Raw genomic sequence first — 17669 nt, 5'->3', positions numbered from 1 at the left:
ATGGGTGAAGCCCAAGCACACTCAATTCTCCTGGCTCAGGGACTCCAACCGGGGCTCCTCCACCTGTCGGACAGCATGCTTGTCCCTTTCTCAGCCTATTCCTCCATCGCAGTCCCAGAGACACGGACCAGGAATCTTCATCTGCATCAGGATGCCAGGATCACAGACAGGAAGTGAGGGTGGGCTGATGCATATGATGGGCTACAGACCACACACTCATACCACGCCCCTAGGGACACCTATGTGTGCACGCTGCTGGGGGCTGGCTGGGGCTCTGGCTGCTCCAAAATGATCTGGCAATGACACATCTACCTTTATGAGGAAAAGAAGGTCTGTATGCACATACGTTGATATATGTAAAAAAGGACATATCTATAATAGTAAAAGCATAATATGCTAATTAGACCAGACGTCCTTCCAGACGACCTTCCGAACAAAGCCAGGGCTGCGAGGAAAGCCTGGGTCCTGGGTGCCAGAGGGAAGCTGGTGCCGGTAGCTGGGGGAGGGAAGGCCTACTCTTGCACAAACTTCGTGCATCGGGCCTCTAATATATATATATATACATATATATATATATATATATACACATATACATCAACACACAATTGGGAAATTTCTGGAACGATACACACAACATTGTCAGCAGTGGCTGCCTCTATAGAATTGAGGAGACGAGTTATGAGAGGGGGAGTTTCAGATTCTATTTAAAACCCTTCTAAACTGTTATTTTATATGAGCATACATTATCTATCTATACCTACGCTGACATCTCTACCTAACTGTACATAAAACAAAATACAGCTCAGTGGTTGAGCATCGACCTGTGAACCAGGAAGTCATGGTTCAATTCCCAGTCAGGGCACATGCCTGGGTTGCGGGCTTGATCCCCGGTCGTGCAGGAGGCAGCCAATCAATGACTCTCTTTCATCATTGACGTTTTTATCTCTCTCTCCCTCTCCTTTCCTCTCTTAAATCAATAAAGATATATTTTTTAGAAAGAAAAAAAAAACCCCACAAAATACAATTTGGCTTCAAGAGCCTCTTCCAGACTTAGGAGGTGAGTGTGGAGGTAGAGGATTGGGGAGAGGGGAGGAGGAAGGGAGGATGGCCAGGAACTTACTGGTGTTGTGGTCTATGAAGTAATCTCCAACCTGTGGGTCATACGCCTCTTCCCATCCTAGAGGCAGCTCATCGCTAATGCAGTCGGCAAAGGTGAGCGGTTTGGTGTACCTGGGGAGGAAGAGGAGAAAGACTCCATCAGCCCATGGTCCCCACAACCCTGCGACTCTTGGCCTCCATGCTACTCGGCGTTGGCCCAACAGATCCCAAAACCTGGCAACGACACCAGATCCGTCCCTGTTGTCCCGGGAAGGTGAACACGTGGAAGGAGCTAGGGAATCTGTGTCCCAGCTCCTACTTGGTCACTAACTAGGGAGACATATGAGCAGGTCACCTTCCTTCTCTGGGCCTCCAGTTCCGCACCTCGACCGGAAGGGTTTGCAGGAAAGGGCTCGAAGGTCAAGGCTTGCTTTTGGAATTGGGCTCCAGCCCTCTCTGGCTTCTCCACCTGCAACTCCCTCGCCTGTCCCACCCCCAGTCTTCCTCCCCGCTCTATGGCACGGTGTCATGCCCACTTCCCCTCTGGAAACCTGACTTACTGCAGCATCTAGAATAGCAGATGCCCCCGCCCTGTGAGTTTGGCCAAGAGCCATATTTCTTGCCTCCTGAGCTGGTTCCCAAATGCCTGTACCCACTGCTGTCCTTCCCGAGACAATCCAGCCCCAACGGATCTTTTAACAATAACCACCCACTAAGTCCCCGTTCTGCCAAGAGTGAAGTGGCAGTAATCACTCGGTCTTGTGGCTAAGTCAGACAGACATGCAACTCACCCAACTAAAGGAACAAAGATACCACCAACTGCCAGTCAAGTATGACAGCCAGAGTGCCAGGAATCTAGACATACCCGTCCGCCTGAGTGGCCTCTCCAGAGGTTTCTAGAGTTGCTGCCTCTACCTAAAATACATATTCCCATCTCCTCCCTCTCCTGTCTGCTCCCAACCCACTCCCAGTTCCAGACTCCCAGAGACTGCATCACCGGTCTTTCTGCAGACTGGCAAACCGAGGTCCAATGGGACTGGAAGAAAGACGACTGCGATGAGGTCTACGACCCTGATCAAGAGCTTCCCTCCAAGCCCTGGCTGGGGTGGCTCCGTTGGTTGAGCCTTGTCCCATGCACCAAAAAGGCGCAGGTTTGATTCGGGGTCAGGACACATGCCTGAGATGCAGGTTTGATACCCAGTAGGGGGCATGCGGGAGGCAGCCAATTGATGTTTCTCTGTCACATTGATGATTCTCTCTCTCGAAAATCAATAAAAACTTTGTGGTTTTTGTTGTTGTTTTTTAAAGAACTTCCCTTCAAGCCAAAGGAATCCACACTCTCTCTTATCCTGTGCAATCTCCTTCCAAATCAAACTTGAAGCAAAATACATGGGGGAAAGAAAGACTGAAGGGCCCTGGTGGAGAGACCTGGTGCATTTATGAGCTCTGCATATCCACGGTCTGGTAGGCTGTACAAATACCGATTGACTGAATTCCTGGCACTCTGGCTCAAAAGTTCAGTTAGTTGGAAATTTACTGCTCTATTGTAGGAGACAATGAGGATGAGGTATATATGACATGCAACAGGCTAATCACCACTAAATGAGGGTTCAATAAGCGTGATTTCCATTAGCTGTGTGAGTCTGGCTACTTAACCTCTCTGAGACTCAGTATATTCATCTGTGAAGTGGGGACAATAATCATTCACCGGGGTGTCGGTTGGCTTAAATAAGGCCATGCTTATAAGAACATTTAGCACAGATTCAGCTACAAATGAGTGCACAACAAAACATTAGTTACTATTATCCCCATTTCCCACACAGGGAAACTGAGGCTAAGAAAGACTAAATAATATTCTCGGTGTCAAAGACCAAGCTGGGATTTCAAGCAAGGCAATGTGTCGCCAGAGCCCCTGCGGTGAGCTAAAAGGTCCTCTTGAAAGCTGACATCTTCAATGCATCTCCTGAGCCCCAAGGCAAATCACGCAGGTGATGCATGGGGCCTTTCTTCAGCTAAGAATGCTCTTCGCTCGCTAGCTCCAGGGACACCTGTGCCGGTCTGGGTAAAGTTCCTGCGAGGCTGCCTGCAGCCCACCCAATACTCTGCTCAGATTTCAGAAACAGAAGGCGGCTTCCAGCGGTGTCTCCCCCACTCCAACATCTCTCAGTGTTTGCTCCCTCTTCCTTATGGAGAATGAACCAATGCCCAAGAGCCAAAGCTCATCCCACGTCATTTCATCCAACAAATCTTTGAAAGGGCCCCTGAAGGAACTCTCCCCCCAGGCGGACACGGTGAGCCACTCCATCACTGAGCTCAGGTAAGCTGTGACGGAACAGGCATGCTCGCACCAACCACACTCAGACCTCTCCTTCGGGCTCATTCCTCGCCCTGCACTCCCCCAGCCCGGCTGTGGAGATATAAATATTATTATACAATCAGTCTGCAACCCAGAAAACCAAGAAGCTATGTCCCTTCCTGACTGCTGCCCGGAATATGTGTGAGGATTATCACCTTTCAAAATTCCTCACTGGGGATTGATGAAATAATTTCATCAATGGTGCACCTGAGCAAGGGAACCCTGTGCCCCCCACAATTTGCTCTCAATAAGTATCTGTGGAATGGGTGCATACGATCATGTATATGTAGGAACAAAAAATAACAATGTGTTCTATATTTTGTTAAAATGGAAGGATGCTTTCAATTTGCTAAAAGGGAAGGATGCTATGCGAACGACAGCACTGTTGAAAGAGAAGATATACAGGATACTATTATGTATATTTTGCCCGAAAAAGTGTGTGTGTGTGTGTGTGTGTGTGTGTGTGTGTGTGTTATGTGTGTAGAAGAAAAATTAGGAAGATAATTAGAAGGTTATCTCGGTACAGAGATTTCAATGAAATTTAAGTTGTTTATCCTTTTTAAAATTAATTTTTCTGTAATGTTCACTTGCTAATTATAATTAAAATACTTTTTAAAGGCTAAATCTAGGCCTAGAAAGCAAATCATATACAACATGTTTCCTCTTTGGAGAGCATCATCACAGCTACATCACAGAGTTCAGCAGTTCTCAACCTGTGGGTCGCGACCCCTTTGGGGGTCGAACGACCCTTTCACAGGGGTCGCCTAAGACCATCGGAAAACACATATATAATGGCATATTGTTTTTGTGATTAATCACTATGCTTTAATTATGTTCAATTTGTAACAATGAAATTGGGGGTCACCACAACATGAGGAACTGTATTAAAGGGTCGCGGCGTTAGGAAGGTTGAGAACCACTGACAGAGTTGGTCAATCCTAGCAGTATAACCTGAAGGACTGCCTGATTCCCAAACCTGGGCTTTGCTAACAAAAATTCACGAGACCCTGTGAGTCTCAGAACAATCTGGAACGCAGCGTCAGCTACGCCAGAGATACGGAGGACCAAGTGGGACCACAGGGAAGCCTGCAGCAGGCCCAAGGCACGGAGCTCTGGCCCACTTGCACCTTCAGCTTCTACGCCTTCCTAGGAGCATATTCAGCACACGTGGGTAACACAGGCTGCTTAGTGAAAAGGCAGCTAAGTGTTTCAAAGTCATCGACACAAGTGATTCACTGAGCTGTGTGTGTGTGACATGAGGAGCGGGGCGGGGCAGAGTGAAGCATCAACAATGCAATCACTTTTCCAGTAAAACATGGCCCATGGACTGTCCCAGCCTCGGCCACTGAGAATTCAGAACTGAAATAATGTTGGCTACAAGCATCACTGTGGCCAACATGTGGATGGGGGGAAGATGCTGAGTCCAACTTGCAGCAAATGCAGACATTGTGCCTAAGAGGGCTAAAAAAATAACAACAACAAAGTGAATAAAGAGGACCCAAAGTTAGAAGGGGAGGGCAGGAGGAGAAAGGACAGCTTTGGTTTGATATTCAGGGTTCCCTTCAAAGGGATCATGGGGGAAGCCAGGGGGCTGATATCCGGCCGCCCAGAGCTCTTCCATGGGAAAGAGAAAAGCTTCCATTGGGAGACTATGCAACTTACAAGAAACCTGGACAGCGAGAACCTCTCAGGAACAAATGCCAAGAGGGAGATGAATTATTCAGTGTGCAGAGACGTGCCGTTCAGACAGGATGAAGAGAAGCGATTTTAGCTGCACGGGGATTTAAACACACATACGTATACACACGTGCATGTGCACACACACACACATCCCTTCCTGCCAGGGAGGAACTGTTTAAGCCAGTGCCCCCTGGGAAACTGCGGGTATTTCTCCCGTTTGTAATGTTTCCCTTTGGGCAAGCGCCAAGAATGTGAGCTGGGAAGAGATGTCAGCTTTCAGATGTGGCCAGGACTTGGGGGGGCCTGCCCCCACCCCCTGTGATGAAGTGATCACCCCACCCTAGGCCGGTGCAATCCCAGGCTCCAGCCTCCATGGCCTGGGCTGCAGAAAACCCCAATATGAAATCAAATGACCCTAAGGCTGGAAGGGCGAAAGGGAGGGAGGGTAGAGAGGGTGCTGAGCGAGAACTCGTTCTGCTTCTGCTTAATTACCAACCTGTGAAGGGACACAAACATTCCAGGATGTTTCACAATAGGCCCTCCTGGAAAAGGGGCCCGGAAGCGTCGCCTTGGATACAGGTAGGTCCTGCCAGATCACCCTACACCGGGCACACGGGCACACCTGTCCCGCTCCCAGCTCCATGGGCTGTGGGAGAGGGCCCGGGAGCAGGCTGCCATGGCGGGTGGGCAGGCATTCAGCATTCAGACAGTGTGTCTTTTCTCAGGAGGCAGCTCAGAGGAGAAGCGGGAAGGCGTCTGCCAAGTCTAACACTGGGTGGTGATTCTCTGGGGCCTGAGGAACGCAGAACGTATCTTTCATGTTTCTGGTGCTTCCCGAGCGATCCCAACACTTCCCACAGTAACCTCTTTATTGCGTCCAGCAGGATGCTGGCCCCGACCCCACGCTCTCCAGGGGCCCGCTGGGAGGGACAACTTTCAAAAGGGCCCTCCAGACTCCACGCCAAGAACTGTCCAAACTTTCAGCCGAACCTCTCCCGCCGGTTCTTCCCGCCCAGGGGTGTTTCACACGCATAGTTCCCATACCTCAGATTTCACACCCATCACGTGCCTTTGCCTCCCATAGAACCATTTCCGGGGAGCCCCTTCACCTCCACACCTTGGAGACTGGCGTGGGCTCTCCTTCCTTCCCTTAACTCAGTTCTGTTCAAACACTTTCATTCATTCATTTTAACAAATCTGGGGGTGATAAAAGTAACCAACTCCCAAGTTTGCCAGGAGGGCGGAGCACACGACACACAAGTGAACCTCATCAATAAACGCCAGCTGCAGAGTGGACGAGACAGCGCCCGGCCCTCATGCTGCAGCCAGGGAGACACCCCAGCCTGGACGTGAACTGACATGGTCATTTCAGCCAAGCACTGTAAATTCAGAAAAAAGACAACCGGAACCCTAGCCGGTTTGGCTCAGTGGGTAGAGCGTTGGCTCGAGAGCTGAAGGGTCCCGGGTTCAATTCTAGGGCACGCAGGTACCTCAGTTGCAGGCTTGGTCCCTGGCCCTGGTCCAGGCATGTGCAGGAGGCAACCAATTGATGTGTCTCTCTCACATCGATGTTTCTCTCTGTCTCTCCCTCTCCCTTCCAGTCTCTCTAAAACTCAATGAAAAAATATCCTTAGGTGAGGATTAACAAAAACCAAACAAACAAGCAAAAAAAAACCAAACCCACAACAGGATCAAGTGTAAAGGGGCAAGTAGCCATGGGAAGCTTCCAGGAGGAGGAGATCTTCGGAGGGAGACGAGATAGACAGTGGGAGCAAAGGGAGCAGCCAGCATGCAGGCTCTGGGGTGGGGCATTAAAGATGGCCCATCTCTGTGAGGAGTGATAGGGCAGAGGCGGAGAGGGGCAGAGCTGGGTTTTCAGGGGCCGGGGGCCCCTTGTAAGGACTTTGAGCACCACCCCCTTGCCCAGCTGCAGAAAGTGACCTGGAGAACCTCCCTGCCTCACCCTCCCTTCTGCTCTCTTCTTTTCTCCCCCATTTCTTTTTATTTTTTTAATATGTTTTTACTAGAGGCACCGGTGGGGTCCCTTGGCCTGGCCTGCGCTCCCTCGAAATCCGGGACTCCCTAGGGGATGTTGGACTGCCAGTTTTGGCCCGATCCCCGCAGGCCAGGCCGAGAGACCCCACGGGTGCACAAATTCGTGCACTGGGCCTCTAGTATGCATATACTAGTAAGATCTTTGGTTAATCTCTTCCCGCCCTCCCCCTTTCCCCCTTCCCTCTGAGATTCATCAGTCTGTTCCATGTTTCCATGCCTGTGCTTTGAGCGTCTGCCCCCTGGTGGTCAGTGCATGTCATAGCTACCGATTGAACAGTCTAACGGCACTTAGGCTTTTATATATATAGATTGATTGAGAGAGAGAGAGAGAGAGAGAGAGAGAGAGAGAGAGAAGAAGAAGGGGGAGGGATAGAGAGAAACATCAATGAGAAAGAAACATCATCAATCGGCTGCCTCCTGCACTCCCTCTGCTGAGGATTGAGCCTGTAACCCGGGCATGTGCCCTGACCAGGAATTGAGCCAATGACCTCCTGGTTCATGGGTCGATGCTCAACCACTGAGCCACACCAGCTGGGCTCCTCCATTTCACTAATCCTCCAAGCAGCCAGAATTTACTGTATGGCCACAACAGCTCAGTCCTGTGCCAGGCACCACAGGGCCTCAGATGTTTGGATTAGCCTTGTTTCTGCCTTCAGGAGCCTGGGGTCAGGCCAGGGAGTCAAGGCTTGCCCTGAAAGCAGGAAGGTGACCGTATATGCGGCAGTTACCCGACCTGAGACCGTGGATCACAGAAAATCAGCGGATGCAAGGACAGCTTATAAGGTGCTGCATCTGCCGTACAGACCGAAAGGCCAAGGAACGGGGAGAAGAGGGAGACAGAGGCAACGGGGTGTACTCAGGAGAGGCTGGAGAAGAAAGGGAACGGGATGGATTTCACGGTTAATGGGGAGACAGGGCCGATGTTACCCAGGAGGCTCAGAAAGCAGTGAAACTCGGCTGAAACCCACGCTCCGCCCCTTGCACCACCGTGGGTGGTGTTACGTAACCTGGTTAGGAGGCGTTTCCTTCTCTGTGAAACTGAGAAATCTCAATCTCATAAGGGTGTTGTGGGGATTAAGTGAGATAACCCACATAAAGTGCTGAGCACAGGGCCTGGCATGGAATAGCCCTCAGTAAAATGAGGGAAGTCAACGCAACCTATTGAGCGACTTCTGTGCTCTGTGTACCGTGAGAATCGGGTCACTTTCAGGACTGAGATGTTAGCGATCATCATATTATCACTGTCATCATCATCATTCTTCATCCCAAGAGATACCCAGTGGTGGTTAAAACGCACAGGCTGCAGTGTCAGCCCCCTGGGTCCGTGCAGGCTGTCCCTGCCTCGCTCTGTCCCCTGGGGCATGAACCCACCCTGCCTGAATCTGCTTCTTCCTGTGCAAGGGGCTGCTCAGAGTGACCACCTGGTCCAAATGAGCAGTGCTGAGCCCATGGCTCGCAGGACTCAACCGACATTAGCTGTTACTGTAAGGTAGGTATTACCTGCCTATTTTCACGACGGGGAAACGGAAGCAAAGTTACTGTCCAGGCACCTAGCCTACAAGCTCTGTGCATTCCCAAAGCCCTTTCCCGGGAAGCTGGTCTCTGACTCTCTCCTTGGAAATTAAACCAGAGAAGATGGGAAATGGCAGCTGGAGGGGACTTGGCTCTCAAAATCTGCTTTCTGTGGGAGGTGGTCACACCAGGAATTTCCAAGTTCTCTGTCTCTGAAAATCTCCCCATTACCTCCCTCCACGCTCAAAACACCTGTCTCAACATTCTGGTTTTTCGACCCCTAGTTCTCCTTGCTTCGCTGATTTGGTTGGGCTGGTTTATCCAGAAACACTCCTGGCCTAGTCACTCCCACTCCTGGAATTCTTTTCTAGGGAAAAGAAGAGGCGGGAGAGAGCTGGAGGGAAGGTTCCAGACTGCTGCTGTCCCAGTCAGTCCCCTTCTCCTCTTCAAACCAGTGGCTCACCTTCATCTGCCCTGCTGAGTTCTTGGGTTCACACACCTCAAACCTGGGCCTGTCCCCTTCCTCCACCGCCTTCCCCATGTCTCGCTGCCTCCAGCTCACTGACACCATGCTGAATCTGGGCTGCTATTCCTCTCCCTGGCTCGCTTACTGGGATTTAAGATTACAGCTCTTGTGAACCAGATCATGGACTCAAGTAGGAATGGCCAACTGACTACAGGAGGGCCAAATTCAGCCTGTAGACACCTTTGTCTACTACAGGGTGGGGCAGGTAGACAGTCCCCCTGCTGTCCAAAGTGTTACTCCTGCCTCTCGTCTTATCAAGATGCAGCACTGAGCAGCCGTTACCTGAGGGCCCTGGAGCCAGACTCCCTGGGTTTGAATCCAGGCTCTGTCACTTTCCAGCTGTGTGACCTTGGAGAAGATAGTTAAACTCTCTGTAGCTCAGTTTTCACATGTGCAAATATAGAAAAAAAAAAACCCCACCAAAACATTTATTGAGCATTCACTATGTGCCAGGAACTAATCCAAGCAGTTTACAGACATTAACTCACTTGGCCCTCATAACACCCCTTCCAGGTAGGCACCATGCAGACCTATCTCACAGTGTCCTTTGATGATCAAATGAGGTAATTCCTGAAACAACACTTTGCTACGTGATGTGAATGCAATAAATGTGAGCCAATTCATTATCATCTTTTTCACTGCTATCCAAAGGAGGCCCCTGATGCAGGAGCATTAAAGAATGTTAGAAGTGAACCCTGGCCGGGTGGCTCAATTAATTGGAGCGTCGTCCCATACACCAAAAGTTTGCGGGTTCAATTCCCGGTCAGGGCACATACCTAGGGCGCGGGTTCAATCTCCAGTCAGAGCATGCACGGGAGGCAACTGATCAATGTTTCTCTCTCACATCGATGTTTCTCTCTCTAAAATCAATAAAATAAAATAATATAAAAAGCATATCCTCGCCCAGCTGGTGTGACTCCATGGTTGAGCGTTGATCTATGAACCAGGAGGTTACGGTTTGATTCTGGTCAGGGCACGTGCCTGGGTTTCAGGCTCGATCCCCAGTGTGGGCATGCAGGAGGCAGCCATCAATGATTCTCTCTCATCACTGATATTTCTCTCTCTCTCTCCCTCTCCCTTACTCTTTGAAATCAATAACAATACTTAAAAACAGAAACAACACATATCCTTGAGTGAGGATTAAGACTCTAATCCCTTTGTTTCATTGGTGAGAAAACTGAGGCACAGAGATAAAGACTTGTCCAGGGCCACCCAGGGGCAGTGGCAGGGCTGAGGCTAAAACCTGGGGACCAGCCCCAGACCTGCACCACACGCATGACACCAAGAGACCAAGTCAGCCTGGGGCTGGGTTAGGATCCATCTGAAAGGTGGTGAGTATCTGAACAGCCTCCGAGAGATAGTTACTGCTAGCCTTTTCTGGGTTACATGAGTTATAAAATAGCTATAACCTCATTAGACTGGAAGAATAATTATCACTGAGCCCATAGGAAACTATGAAGCTCCCATTCATGCAGAGAAAATGCTGGGAGATAGACCCTTCATTATGCTCATTGGAGGGTAGTTTCCTGAAAGTCCAAGAGAAGAATCGAGTGCCTGGTCTACATGGTTGCCCCTCATTCGGCTCCACCCCCGCTCCTCAATCCCAAATTGGGAGTTAGGTTACAGAAGTTCTGTGCCCAGCCCTGGCGGGTACTGCTCAATGGTTGGAGAGTTGGCCCACGCACTGAAGGGTCACAGGTTGGATTCCCGGTCAAGAGCACATACCTGGGTTGCAGGTTCAATCTCCAGCCCATTCAGGGCGCATGTGGAAGGCAACCAATTGATCTGTCTCTCTCACATCTCTTTCTCTCTCTCTCTCTCTCTCCCCCCCCCCTCCCTCCCTCCCTCAAAAATCAATGGAAAAAATATTCTCCAGTGAGGATTAACAAAAAACAAACAAAAATATAGTTCTGTGCTCAATAGAAAGGGCCAACAGAACCAAATAGGACTCCCAGTTCCCATCCTTCTTAGCTGGGCACATCCTTTCCCCAGCTCTAAGCCTGTGTCCCCACAGGTATAGAGCAGGCAGGGAAATCTGCCTCACGGGTTCTCACAGGATTCCATGCACTGGTACCTGGGAGTGACTCAGCACAGCACTTGCCACACACCCTGGGCAGGCAGGCATGCAGAACTCCTCCTTTCGGGATTTAGGGGCCTGAGGGCACTCAACCCCCAGCTTCATGGGGTCCAGTCCCATGATCTGGGTTTCCAAGAGTCTTCCCAGGGGCTGGGCTGTCTGGGAGCATCCAGCACTAAGAGCAAAAGTTGCAGCACACCCTTGCCTGGAATTTGGCCATTTCTCTGTTTCTTGAGCTCTGACTCTTACCCCAGGCATGCAGCCTGAGGAGCTGTTTCCTGCTAGAAATGGAATTGGCTGCGAAGGTTTCTCCAGAATCATGCCTCACCTCGAGCCCCTTCCATGGCAGCACAGGCTATACAGAGCACTGGGAGGGGATTGACAGGGTCTGTATTTGAATCCTGCCACCAGATCAGCCACACTCTTGGGCAGGGCATGTACCCTCTCTGGGCTTCCCATCTGGAATATAAGGTCTCTAGGGCTCCCTTGCAGAGTTCGCCTTCTGACGTCTACTATCTGGCCTGCGTGTCCCATAGCGGCATTGTGAGATTGCAAAGAAATAATAATTAAGACGTCTTTCACTGAAGGCCAATTAAGTACGAGGCATTGCACCATCTGCTATACATAAGTCATTCCCAAATACTACCACCCTCATTTAACCAACAAGACAACTGATGCCTAACAGTGATAGTAATAATGATGAATAATAAAAGCTAAATCTCATTGAGTATAAACCAAGTACGTGGCACTATTCAGGGTCCCTTCTGTAGACTCTCTTTCCACCATTCCAAGCTGCACCTTTGTAAATGCGTCTTAACATCTCCGAAATGGGGGTGTGTGTTACCACTGCTGACACCTTACAACGCTGTCAGCCAGGAGCTGTGGCGGCCTCTGTGTGCACAAACATGAAAGGTGTCATTGGGATAAAATCACAGAGACAACTGTGGAGCACTTTTAACCCCTGGAAACCAGATGGTTGCGGGGAAGGGCGGAGGAGGCGGGGAGCAACCCGTTTAGCAGCATTCCAGGAGCAGGAGTGCAAAGTAGGCTAACTCTGCATAATTGCCACGCTGGCCTCAGGGCCCAGCTCCCAAGCTTTGAATTCCTCTGGTCCTCATAACAGGGCTGCCACACCACCACTCTTGAGGGCACCAGGGACAACATCAAAAAGCACAGACAGCAATCATTTGTGACTCCAAAGAATTGGATTTAGAATAGGAAGGCGTTTTAGGAACAATGGAGCTTGGTTTTATTTATGTATTTCTTTGCTTTTATTTTTTTTGTATGTATTAAAAAAAAAATCTAAGTTTGAAAGGTTTATTTCAATGAGTAATAACCATTCTAGTTAATTTAAAAACTCTGGGTTTAGTTGGGAGCATTTTGTCCTTTCTTAGTGGCACACAAAACAGTGGTGCTTCTTAAAATCAATGTTATGCCGATTGTAATAACCGCAAGCTGGACACAACCCAAATGCCCACTCATAGCTGAATGGATAGAGAAATGTGGCACAGTCGTGTGCCACTTAACAACAGGGATATACGGTCTAAGAAATGCATCGCAGGGCGATTTCACTGTTGTGTGGACATCACAGAGTGCACTTATCACAGAGCTGGATGGGACAGCCTGCACACACCTAGGCTGGATGGGACAGCCTGCTGCTCCGAGGCGGCAGACCTGCACAGTATATTACAAAACAATACGAGATGAAATGAAGCACGTGGAAACCTGATGCAATCAAGAGAGCCGGCAAACACGAGCTGTATGAGGCTGCTGCCGGCACAACATGGCATGTTGTACAGCAAACTGTGTCGGGCCCGAGGTCACACAGCCAGGAAGCACAGCGCCGGCATTTGGATCTGATCTGGGAACTCAGGTTCTCAACCACTCTGCACAGAGTAGGTCTTCAATGAACATCATTTTCTTTCCCGTCACATTAAATCGGCCATGTTCCCTTTGCATACAAGTGTAAATAGAAGGCTGAGGAGAGCTGGGGTGGGGGCAGTAGGGGTTTTGCCTGCACCTGGCCTGCAGGCAGCCTGGCTCAGCTGCAGGTGCAGAACTAGATGCCAAAGCCCGTGGCCCCATCTCTGCAACCACACGGGGTCTTCTGGGCGCTCTCTGTGTCTTCAGATGACACTTGTCATCTCACGCTGTAACCCACACATGGCTGCTACCTGCTCAGGCCCTTCCAACGACGTCTCACTACCTCTTGCTGGCCCCGTATGCATACATAGGGGCTCCAAACGCCCCTCTTTTCCAGGTCCTTATACCAGGACCCCTGAAAGAAGCCTTTCTGAAGCTGGGCCATGCATGTCACGCTGGAGGCATCCTGCCAGAGCCCCAGGGCAACTGGCACTGCCACCTCCCTAAAATCCCACAGGCAGCAGGGCAGGGCCGTCCTCCAGGCCGCTCCCCTGGGCAGGTAGGGCCTTCCTGATACCTTTCCTTGATGCCGCTGCTGGCTGCGTCTGAGGAGCTGAAAGCTGCAGACGCCCAAGCATTTGCTGGTGGCACCACGAGGCCAGACTGATGCCACCAAGAAGCTCGCCTGGTCGGTCCATCTGACTGCTATTTCTTTATTCGCCAGGGCCACAGAGGCCTACAGAAACCAATCACAAAGGAGCCGCACGCAGGCGTTGAAAAGATGGGTTTCGCCTCTGCAAAGTATGGCTTTTTGAAGGGGTTCTTTCTCGAAAGATTCTTTTCCCCATCTTTCTTTGAAAAGGAAAAAATAAATAGACTTGAAGGGGAGCTCTACCTACAAGTCAACCTTAACCACTGAAGTGCTCTGAGCTGAAGGCTGCGGAGTCCAAGTCAGCAGCGAAACAAATAAGCAATTAAAACAGCTATTTTGGGAAGCCCTGGAAGGCGGCAGATACAATATGAATTATTCATTCAGACTGCCGGGAGGGCTCTGGGCATTGTCCTCTGTGCCCCGGCTCAGCCAGCCATTCAAGCACAGAGAGGGGACACAATACCCTGGCCCTGGGACATGGGTGCCGGGCGCACGCGCGCCCACACACAGCCCACAAGGAGGCCAGGTGGCCACTCCAGATGGTGAGCCACACGGAAAAGAAACCCACAGGTTGGCAGACGCCTCGGGCTCTGGTGCCAGGGGAGAATGTATGAATTTCCAATTGGCTTAAGAGGCACACAGGCATGTGCTGGGGGGAGAGGGAGGACAAAAGATCACCTGCCTGGTACAACAGAAAATATAAGGGACACAGGGTGGGACAAAAGTAGCTTTACAGTGGTGAGTATGCAAAACACATCCTTTATCCTTGAATTATTATGTATTAATTATTGTATTATTTTCCATACAAACAACTGTAAAGCTACATTGACCCCACCCTGTATGTGGTGTTCCTAACCTTCCACAGCTCCCTAGCTGGTCTGGGACTGACTTGGGGGCTCAACAGGCAATAGGTGGGATCTGGAACATCAGCTGAGCCCCACCCTGAGCCCACCCGCCCAAGGTCTGGACATCAAGCAAGCACCCAGCAGGCTCATGCAGGGGCTCCATCAGCCTTCCAGCTGCCTGCCCATCGGAGCAGCCCTGTGATGGCACACCTTATATTCCGACAGGTGACCTCGGTCAAGTCCCTTCTCCCGGGACTGTGGGCCTCCGTTTCCCTAGGAATGAAAGCAAGGAGTATGGACTCCATCACAACCAATCCCCCCAGGTGTGGCAGCCCGTGGTACCGCTTCGTCACGAACATCCAGTGCCTGAGAAGTGGCCCCCATGCCCCTTTGTAAGGACCCAGCGTCAAAACCATTAGGGAACAATGACACTGACACATGCCCTGCACGTCACACGTGTGACAGGTCAGTAAATTCTCCCAGCCTCCCAGCTAAGCGGTTCCCATCACAACCCCCTGGTCTCAATGAGTACACGGAGCCACAGAGAGCGGTATCAGGTTGACCGTGGTCACGTGGCTCTTAAGTCGTAGACTGAGAATTTGAATTCAGGCCTTAAGGACTACTCAGAAAGTGAATGGAGACAGCGGACTCTACACAACTGGGTGGCCAGAACAGGGGATTTAAAAAATGCTGCAGAATTAAACACCATCCCCTAGAGTTCTAAACTTTAAAAATTAGGGGGCTACTCTGGCCTTGGCTACAGATATTAGGGAGTCGGTTAACCAGGAACACTGTGGGGAGCATGTAGGAGACAAGAGGAAAAGAATTGTCTTTTAGGTAAATGGAACGAATTGCTCATTCTGGGACCTCCACCCAGGAGCAGAGGTCCCAGCTGAAGGAGGACAGAACAAGAGTCACAGAGGCACCCTGAAGAGACTCCTAAAAGAAGGAGCCTTCGCATCGACACCCACTTGCCCCGAAGACAAATGCATCAGGGACTTGCTGCTGTCGTCACCCTCCCAGGAGACTAAGATGTTCCATGCAGCACTGTTTACCAGAGGGAGGAAAGGAACACAGCCTCAACATGTGCAGGAAATGAATGGTCGGTAAGCTATGGTTCTAACCGTTTGATGCAACTGTTTAAAAGGTATGTTCACGAAGCATTTTAAATGAAGGAAGAGAGGATAATTTTACAACAGAACTTTACAAGAAGTGGGAAAAGGCAGGATATAAAAACTGTGCACACAGCGAAATCATACCTGCCTGCAAGAAAGAGGGAAAATGACTGTAAGGAAAAAAATTCCAAAATGTTGATAGTGTTTGCCCTTCCATGCTGGGGATAAAGTTCAGGTTTTTTTCAGTTGTTTTTGCCTTTAAATATATATATATATTTTATTAATTTCAGAGAGGAAGGGAGAGGGAGAGAGAGATAGAAACATCAGTGATGAGAAACAATCATTGATTGGCTGCCTCCTGCACGCCCCCTACTAGGGATTGAGCCCAAAACCCAGGCATGTGTCCCTGACTGGAACCTAACTCAGGACTCCTCAGTCCTCAGGCCGACGGTCTATCCACTGTGCCAAACCACAGGGCTGTTTTTGCTTTTACAACCAGAAAGAAGACACCCCTCAAAAAAAAAAAACACCCTAAAATTATCAAGAATGTATTTATCAGAATCTCTTACTAGCCCTTAATACAAAAGTCATTCTAAAAATTTTTCTTATAGAAAAACTCAAAGTATAGAAAAGCATTAAAATACTGAAAGTCAACAAGCATTAACAGTAACTGCATGAACCCGGCTGAGAAGTGGAGCCACAAAGCAGCGTGGAGGCCACGGAGTGCCCAGCGTGGCCCGGGTCCAGCTGCCCGGGGAGGAAGAGTCGGCCTCCTGGGTCTCCTCCTAAAGCCCGCAGACCCCACAAGGGACCAGCCTGGGGGTTTATCTAGGGATTGATGTGAAAGGCCCGAAGGAGACTTGAAAATTGTTTCTAGACACTCCCCCCATTCCCAGCATCTGGGTATAAGATCATAGGGGAGAAAAAAACAAACCATTATCAATCACCCCAATATTACAACCCATTAGATTTTGTTGGAGGAATGCTGGTGGGGGGGAGTGATAAATGGGGACCCACTTGGAATATTTTGGGTGTCAGTCAGAAAATTGATAGGCCACAACACAAGCTGCAGTACGGCCATGGTTATAATACTAGACAGTAAGAGCTGAACCCCCTGCACCTCTCTGCCCCGAGGATGCTCTGGCCTAAGGACAAGGCTCCGAGACCACCCACTGCTCTCTCCACGCTACTTCACACATCCCATGCCTCTGCCCTTGCCACTCCTTCTGCCCCAAACACCTTTCCCTGGACACCTGCAGGGGTTGGAGAATGACTTCTTTGCAATATGTATACTTTTGTTATTTGTTTCTATGTCAGCCACCTCCATGAGTTTCACCAGGACCTGACAGCATCGTATTAGTCACCGTAACTCCAGCATCTTGTAGGAGTGGGCACCGAGTGAGTGTTCACAAAAGAACAAACTGAGAGAGAACTGTTTCACCGGGATTCCTCGCAGGGTTCACAGCCAGGCCCCTACCTCCCAAGGCTGGCTTGTCCTAACAGAGAGAAGTGCGTGGTGGGGCCCTCGGAGTGCCTTGGCACCCGTGACCTTATCTGAGTCTCCAATCACCATCACGGCGGCAGCATCATTCCCATCAACACTACTCCCCCATTTCACAGATGAGCAAAACGACACTCAAGACGTCCCTAAACGGACAGGACTCCCGGGTCCCTGGTTTGTGCCAGGCTTGGGCGTGGGCCACCTGAGCCCTGGCCCACTGCTTGGTCCCCTCTCATTCCCAGCTGGTCTCAATGGGCCTCCCCTCTCATTCCCAGCTGGTAACTGGAGAAGTGCAGCAGCAGCCAATTCTCCTTTCCGGGGAATGGATAACCCAAGCCTCGGTCTCCTGCTCCTGTTTCATTCTCATTAGTATAATCATCATCACGGAG

At 50.2% G+C, this 17669-nt stretch overlaps 1 protein-coding gene across 4 annotated transcripts in view; it reads right to left on the bottom strand.

Moving 5' to 3' along the window:
* WWC1 (WW and C2 domain containing 1) overlaps positions 1-17669 on the bottom strand; it is a 120554-nt gene that overhangs the window by 63924 nt on the left and 38961 nt on the right. For all 4 annotated transcript variants that reach the window (XM_059699140.1, XM_059699141.1, XM_059699143.1 and 1 more), the window contains one exon: positions 1121-1230. In XM_059699140.1, coding sequence (XP_059555123.1) covers positions 1121-1230 — 110 coding nt within the window. Of the gene's footprint in view, positions 1-1120; positions 1231-17669 lie in introns of those variants that run through there.

Source organism: Myotis daubentonii, chromosome 5, assembly GCF_963259705.1.
Source record: "Myotis daubentonii chromosome 5, mMyoDau2.1, whole genome shotgun sequence".
Lineage (NCBI taxonomy): Eukaryota > Metazoa > Chordata > Mammalia > Chiroptera > Vespertilionidae > Myotis > Myotis daubentonii.
Note: the sequence above shows the minus strand (reverse complement) of the source record. Positions and strands in the feature narration are given on the sequence as shown.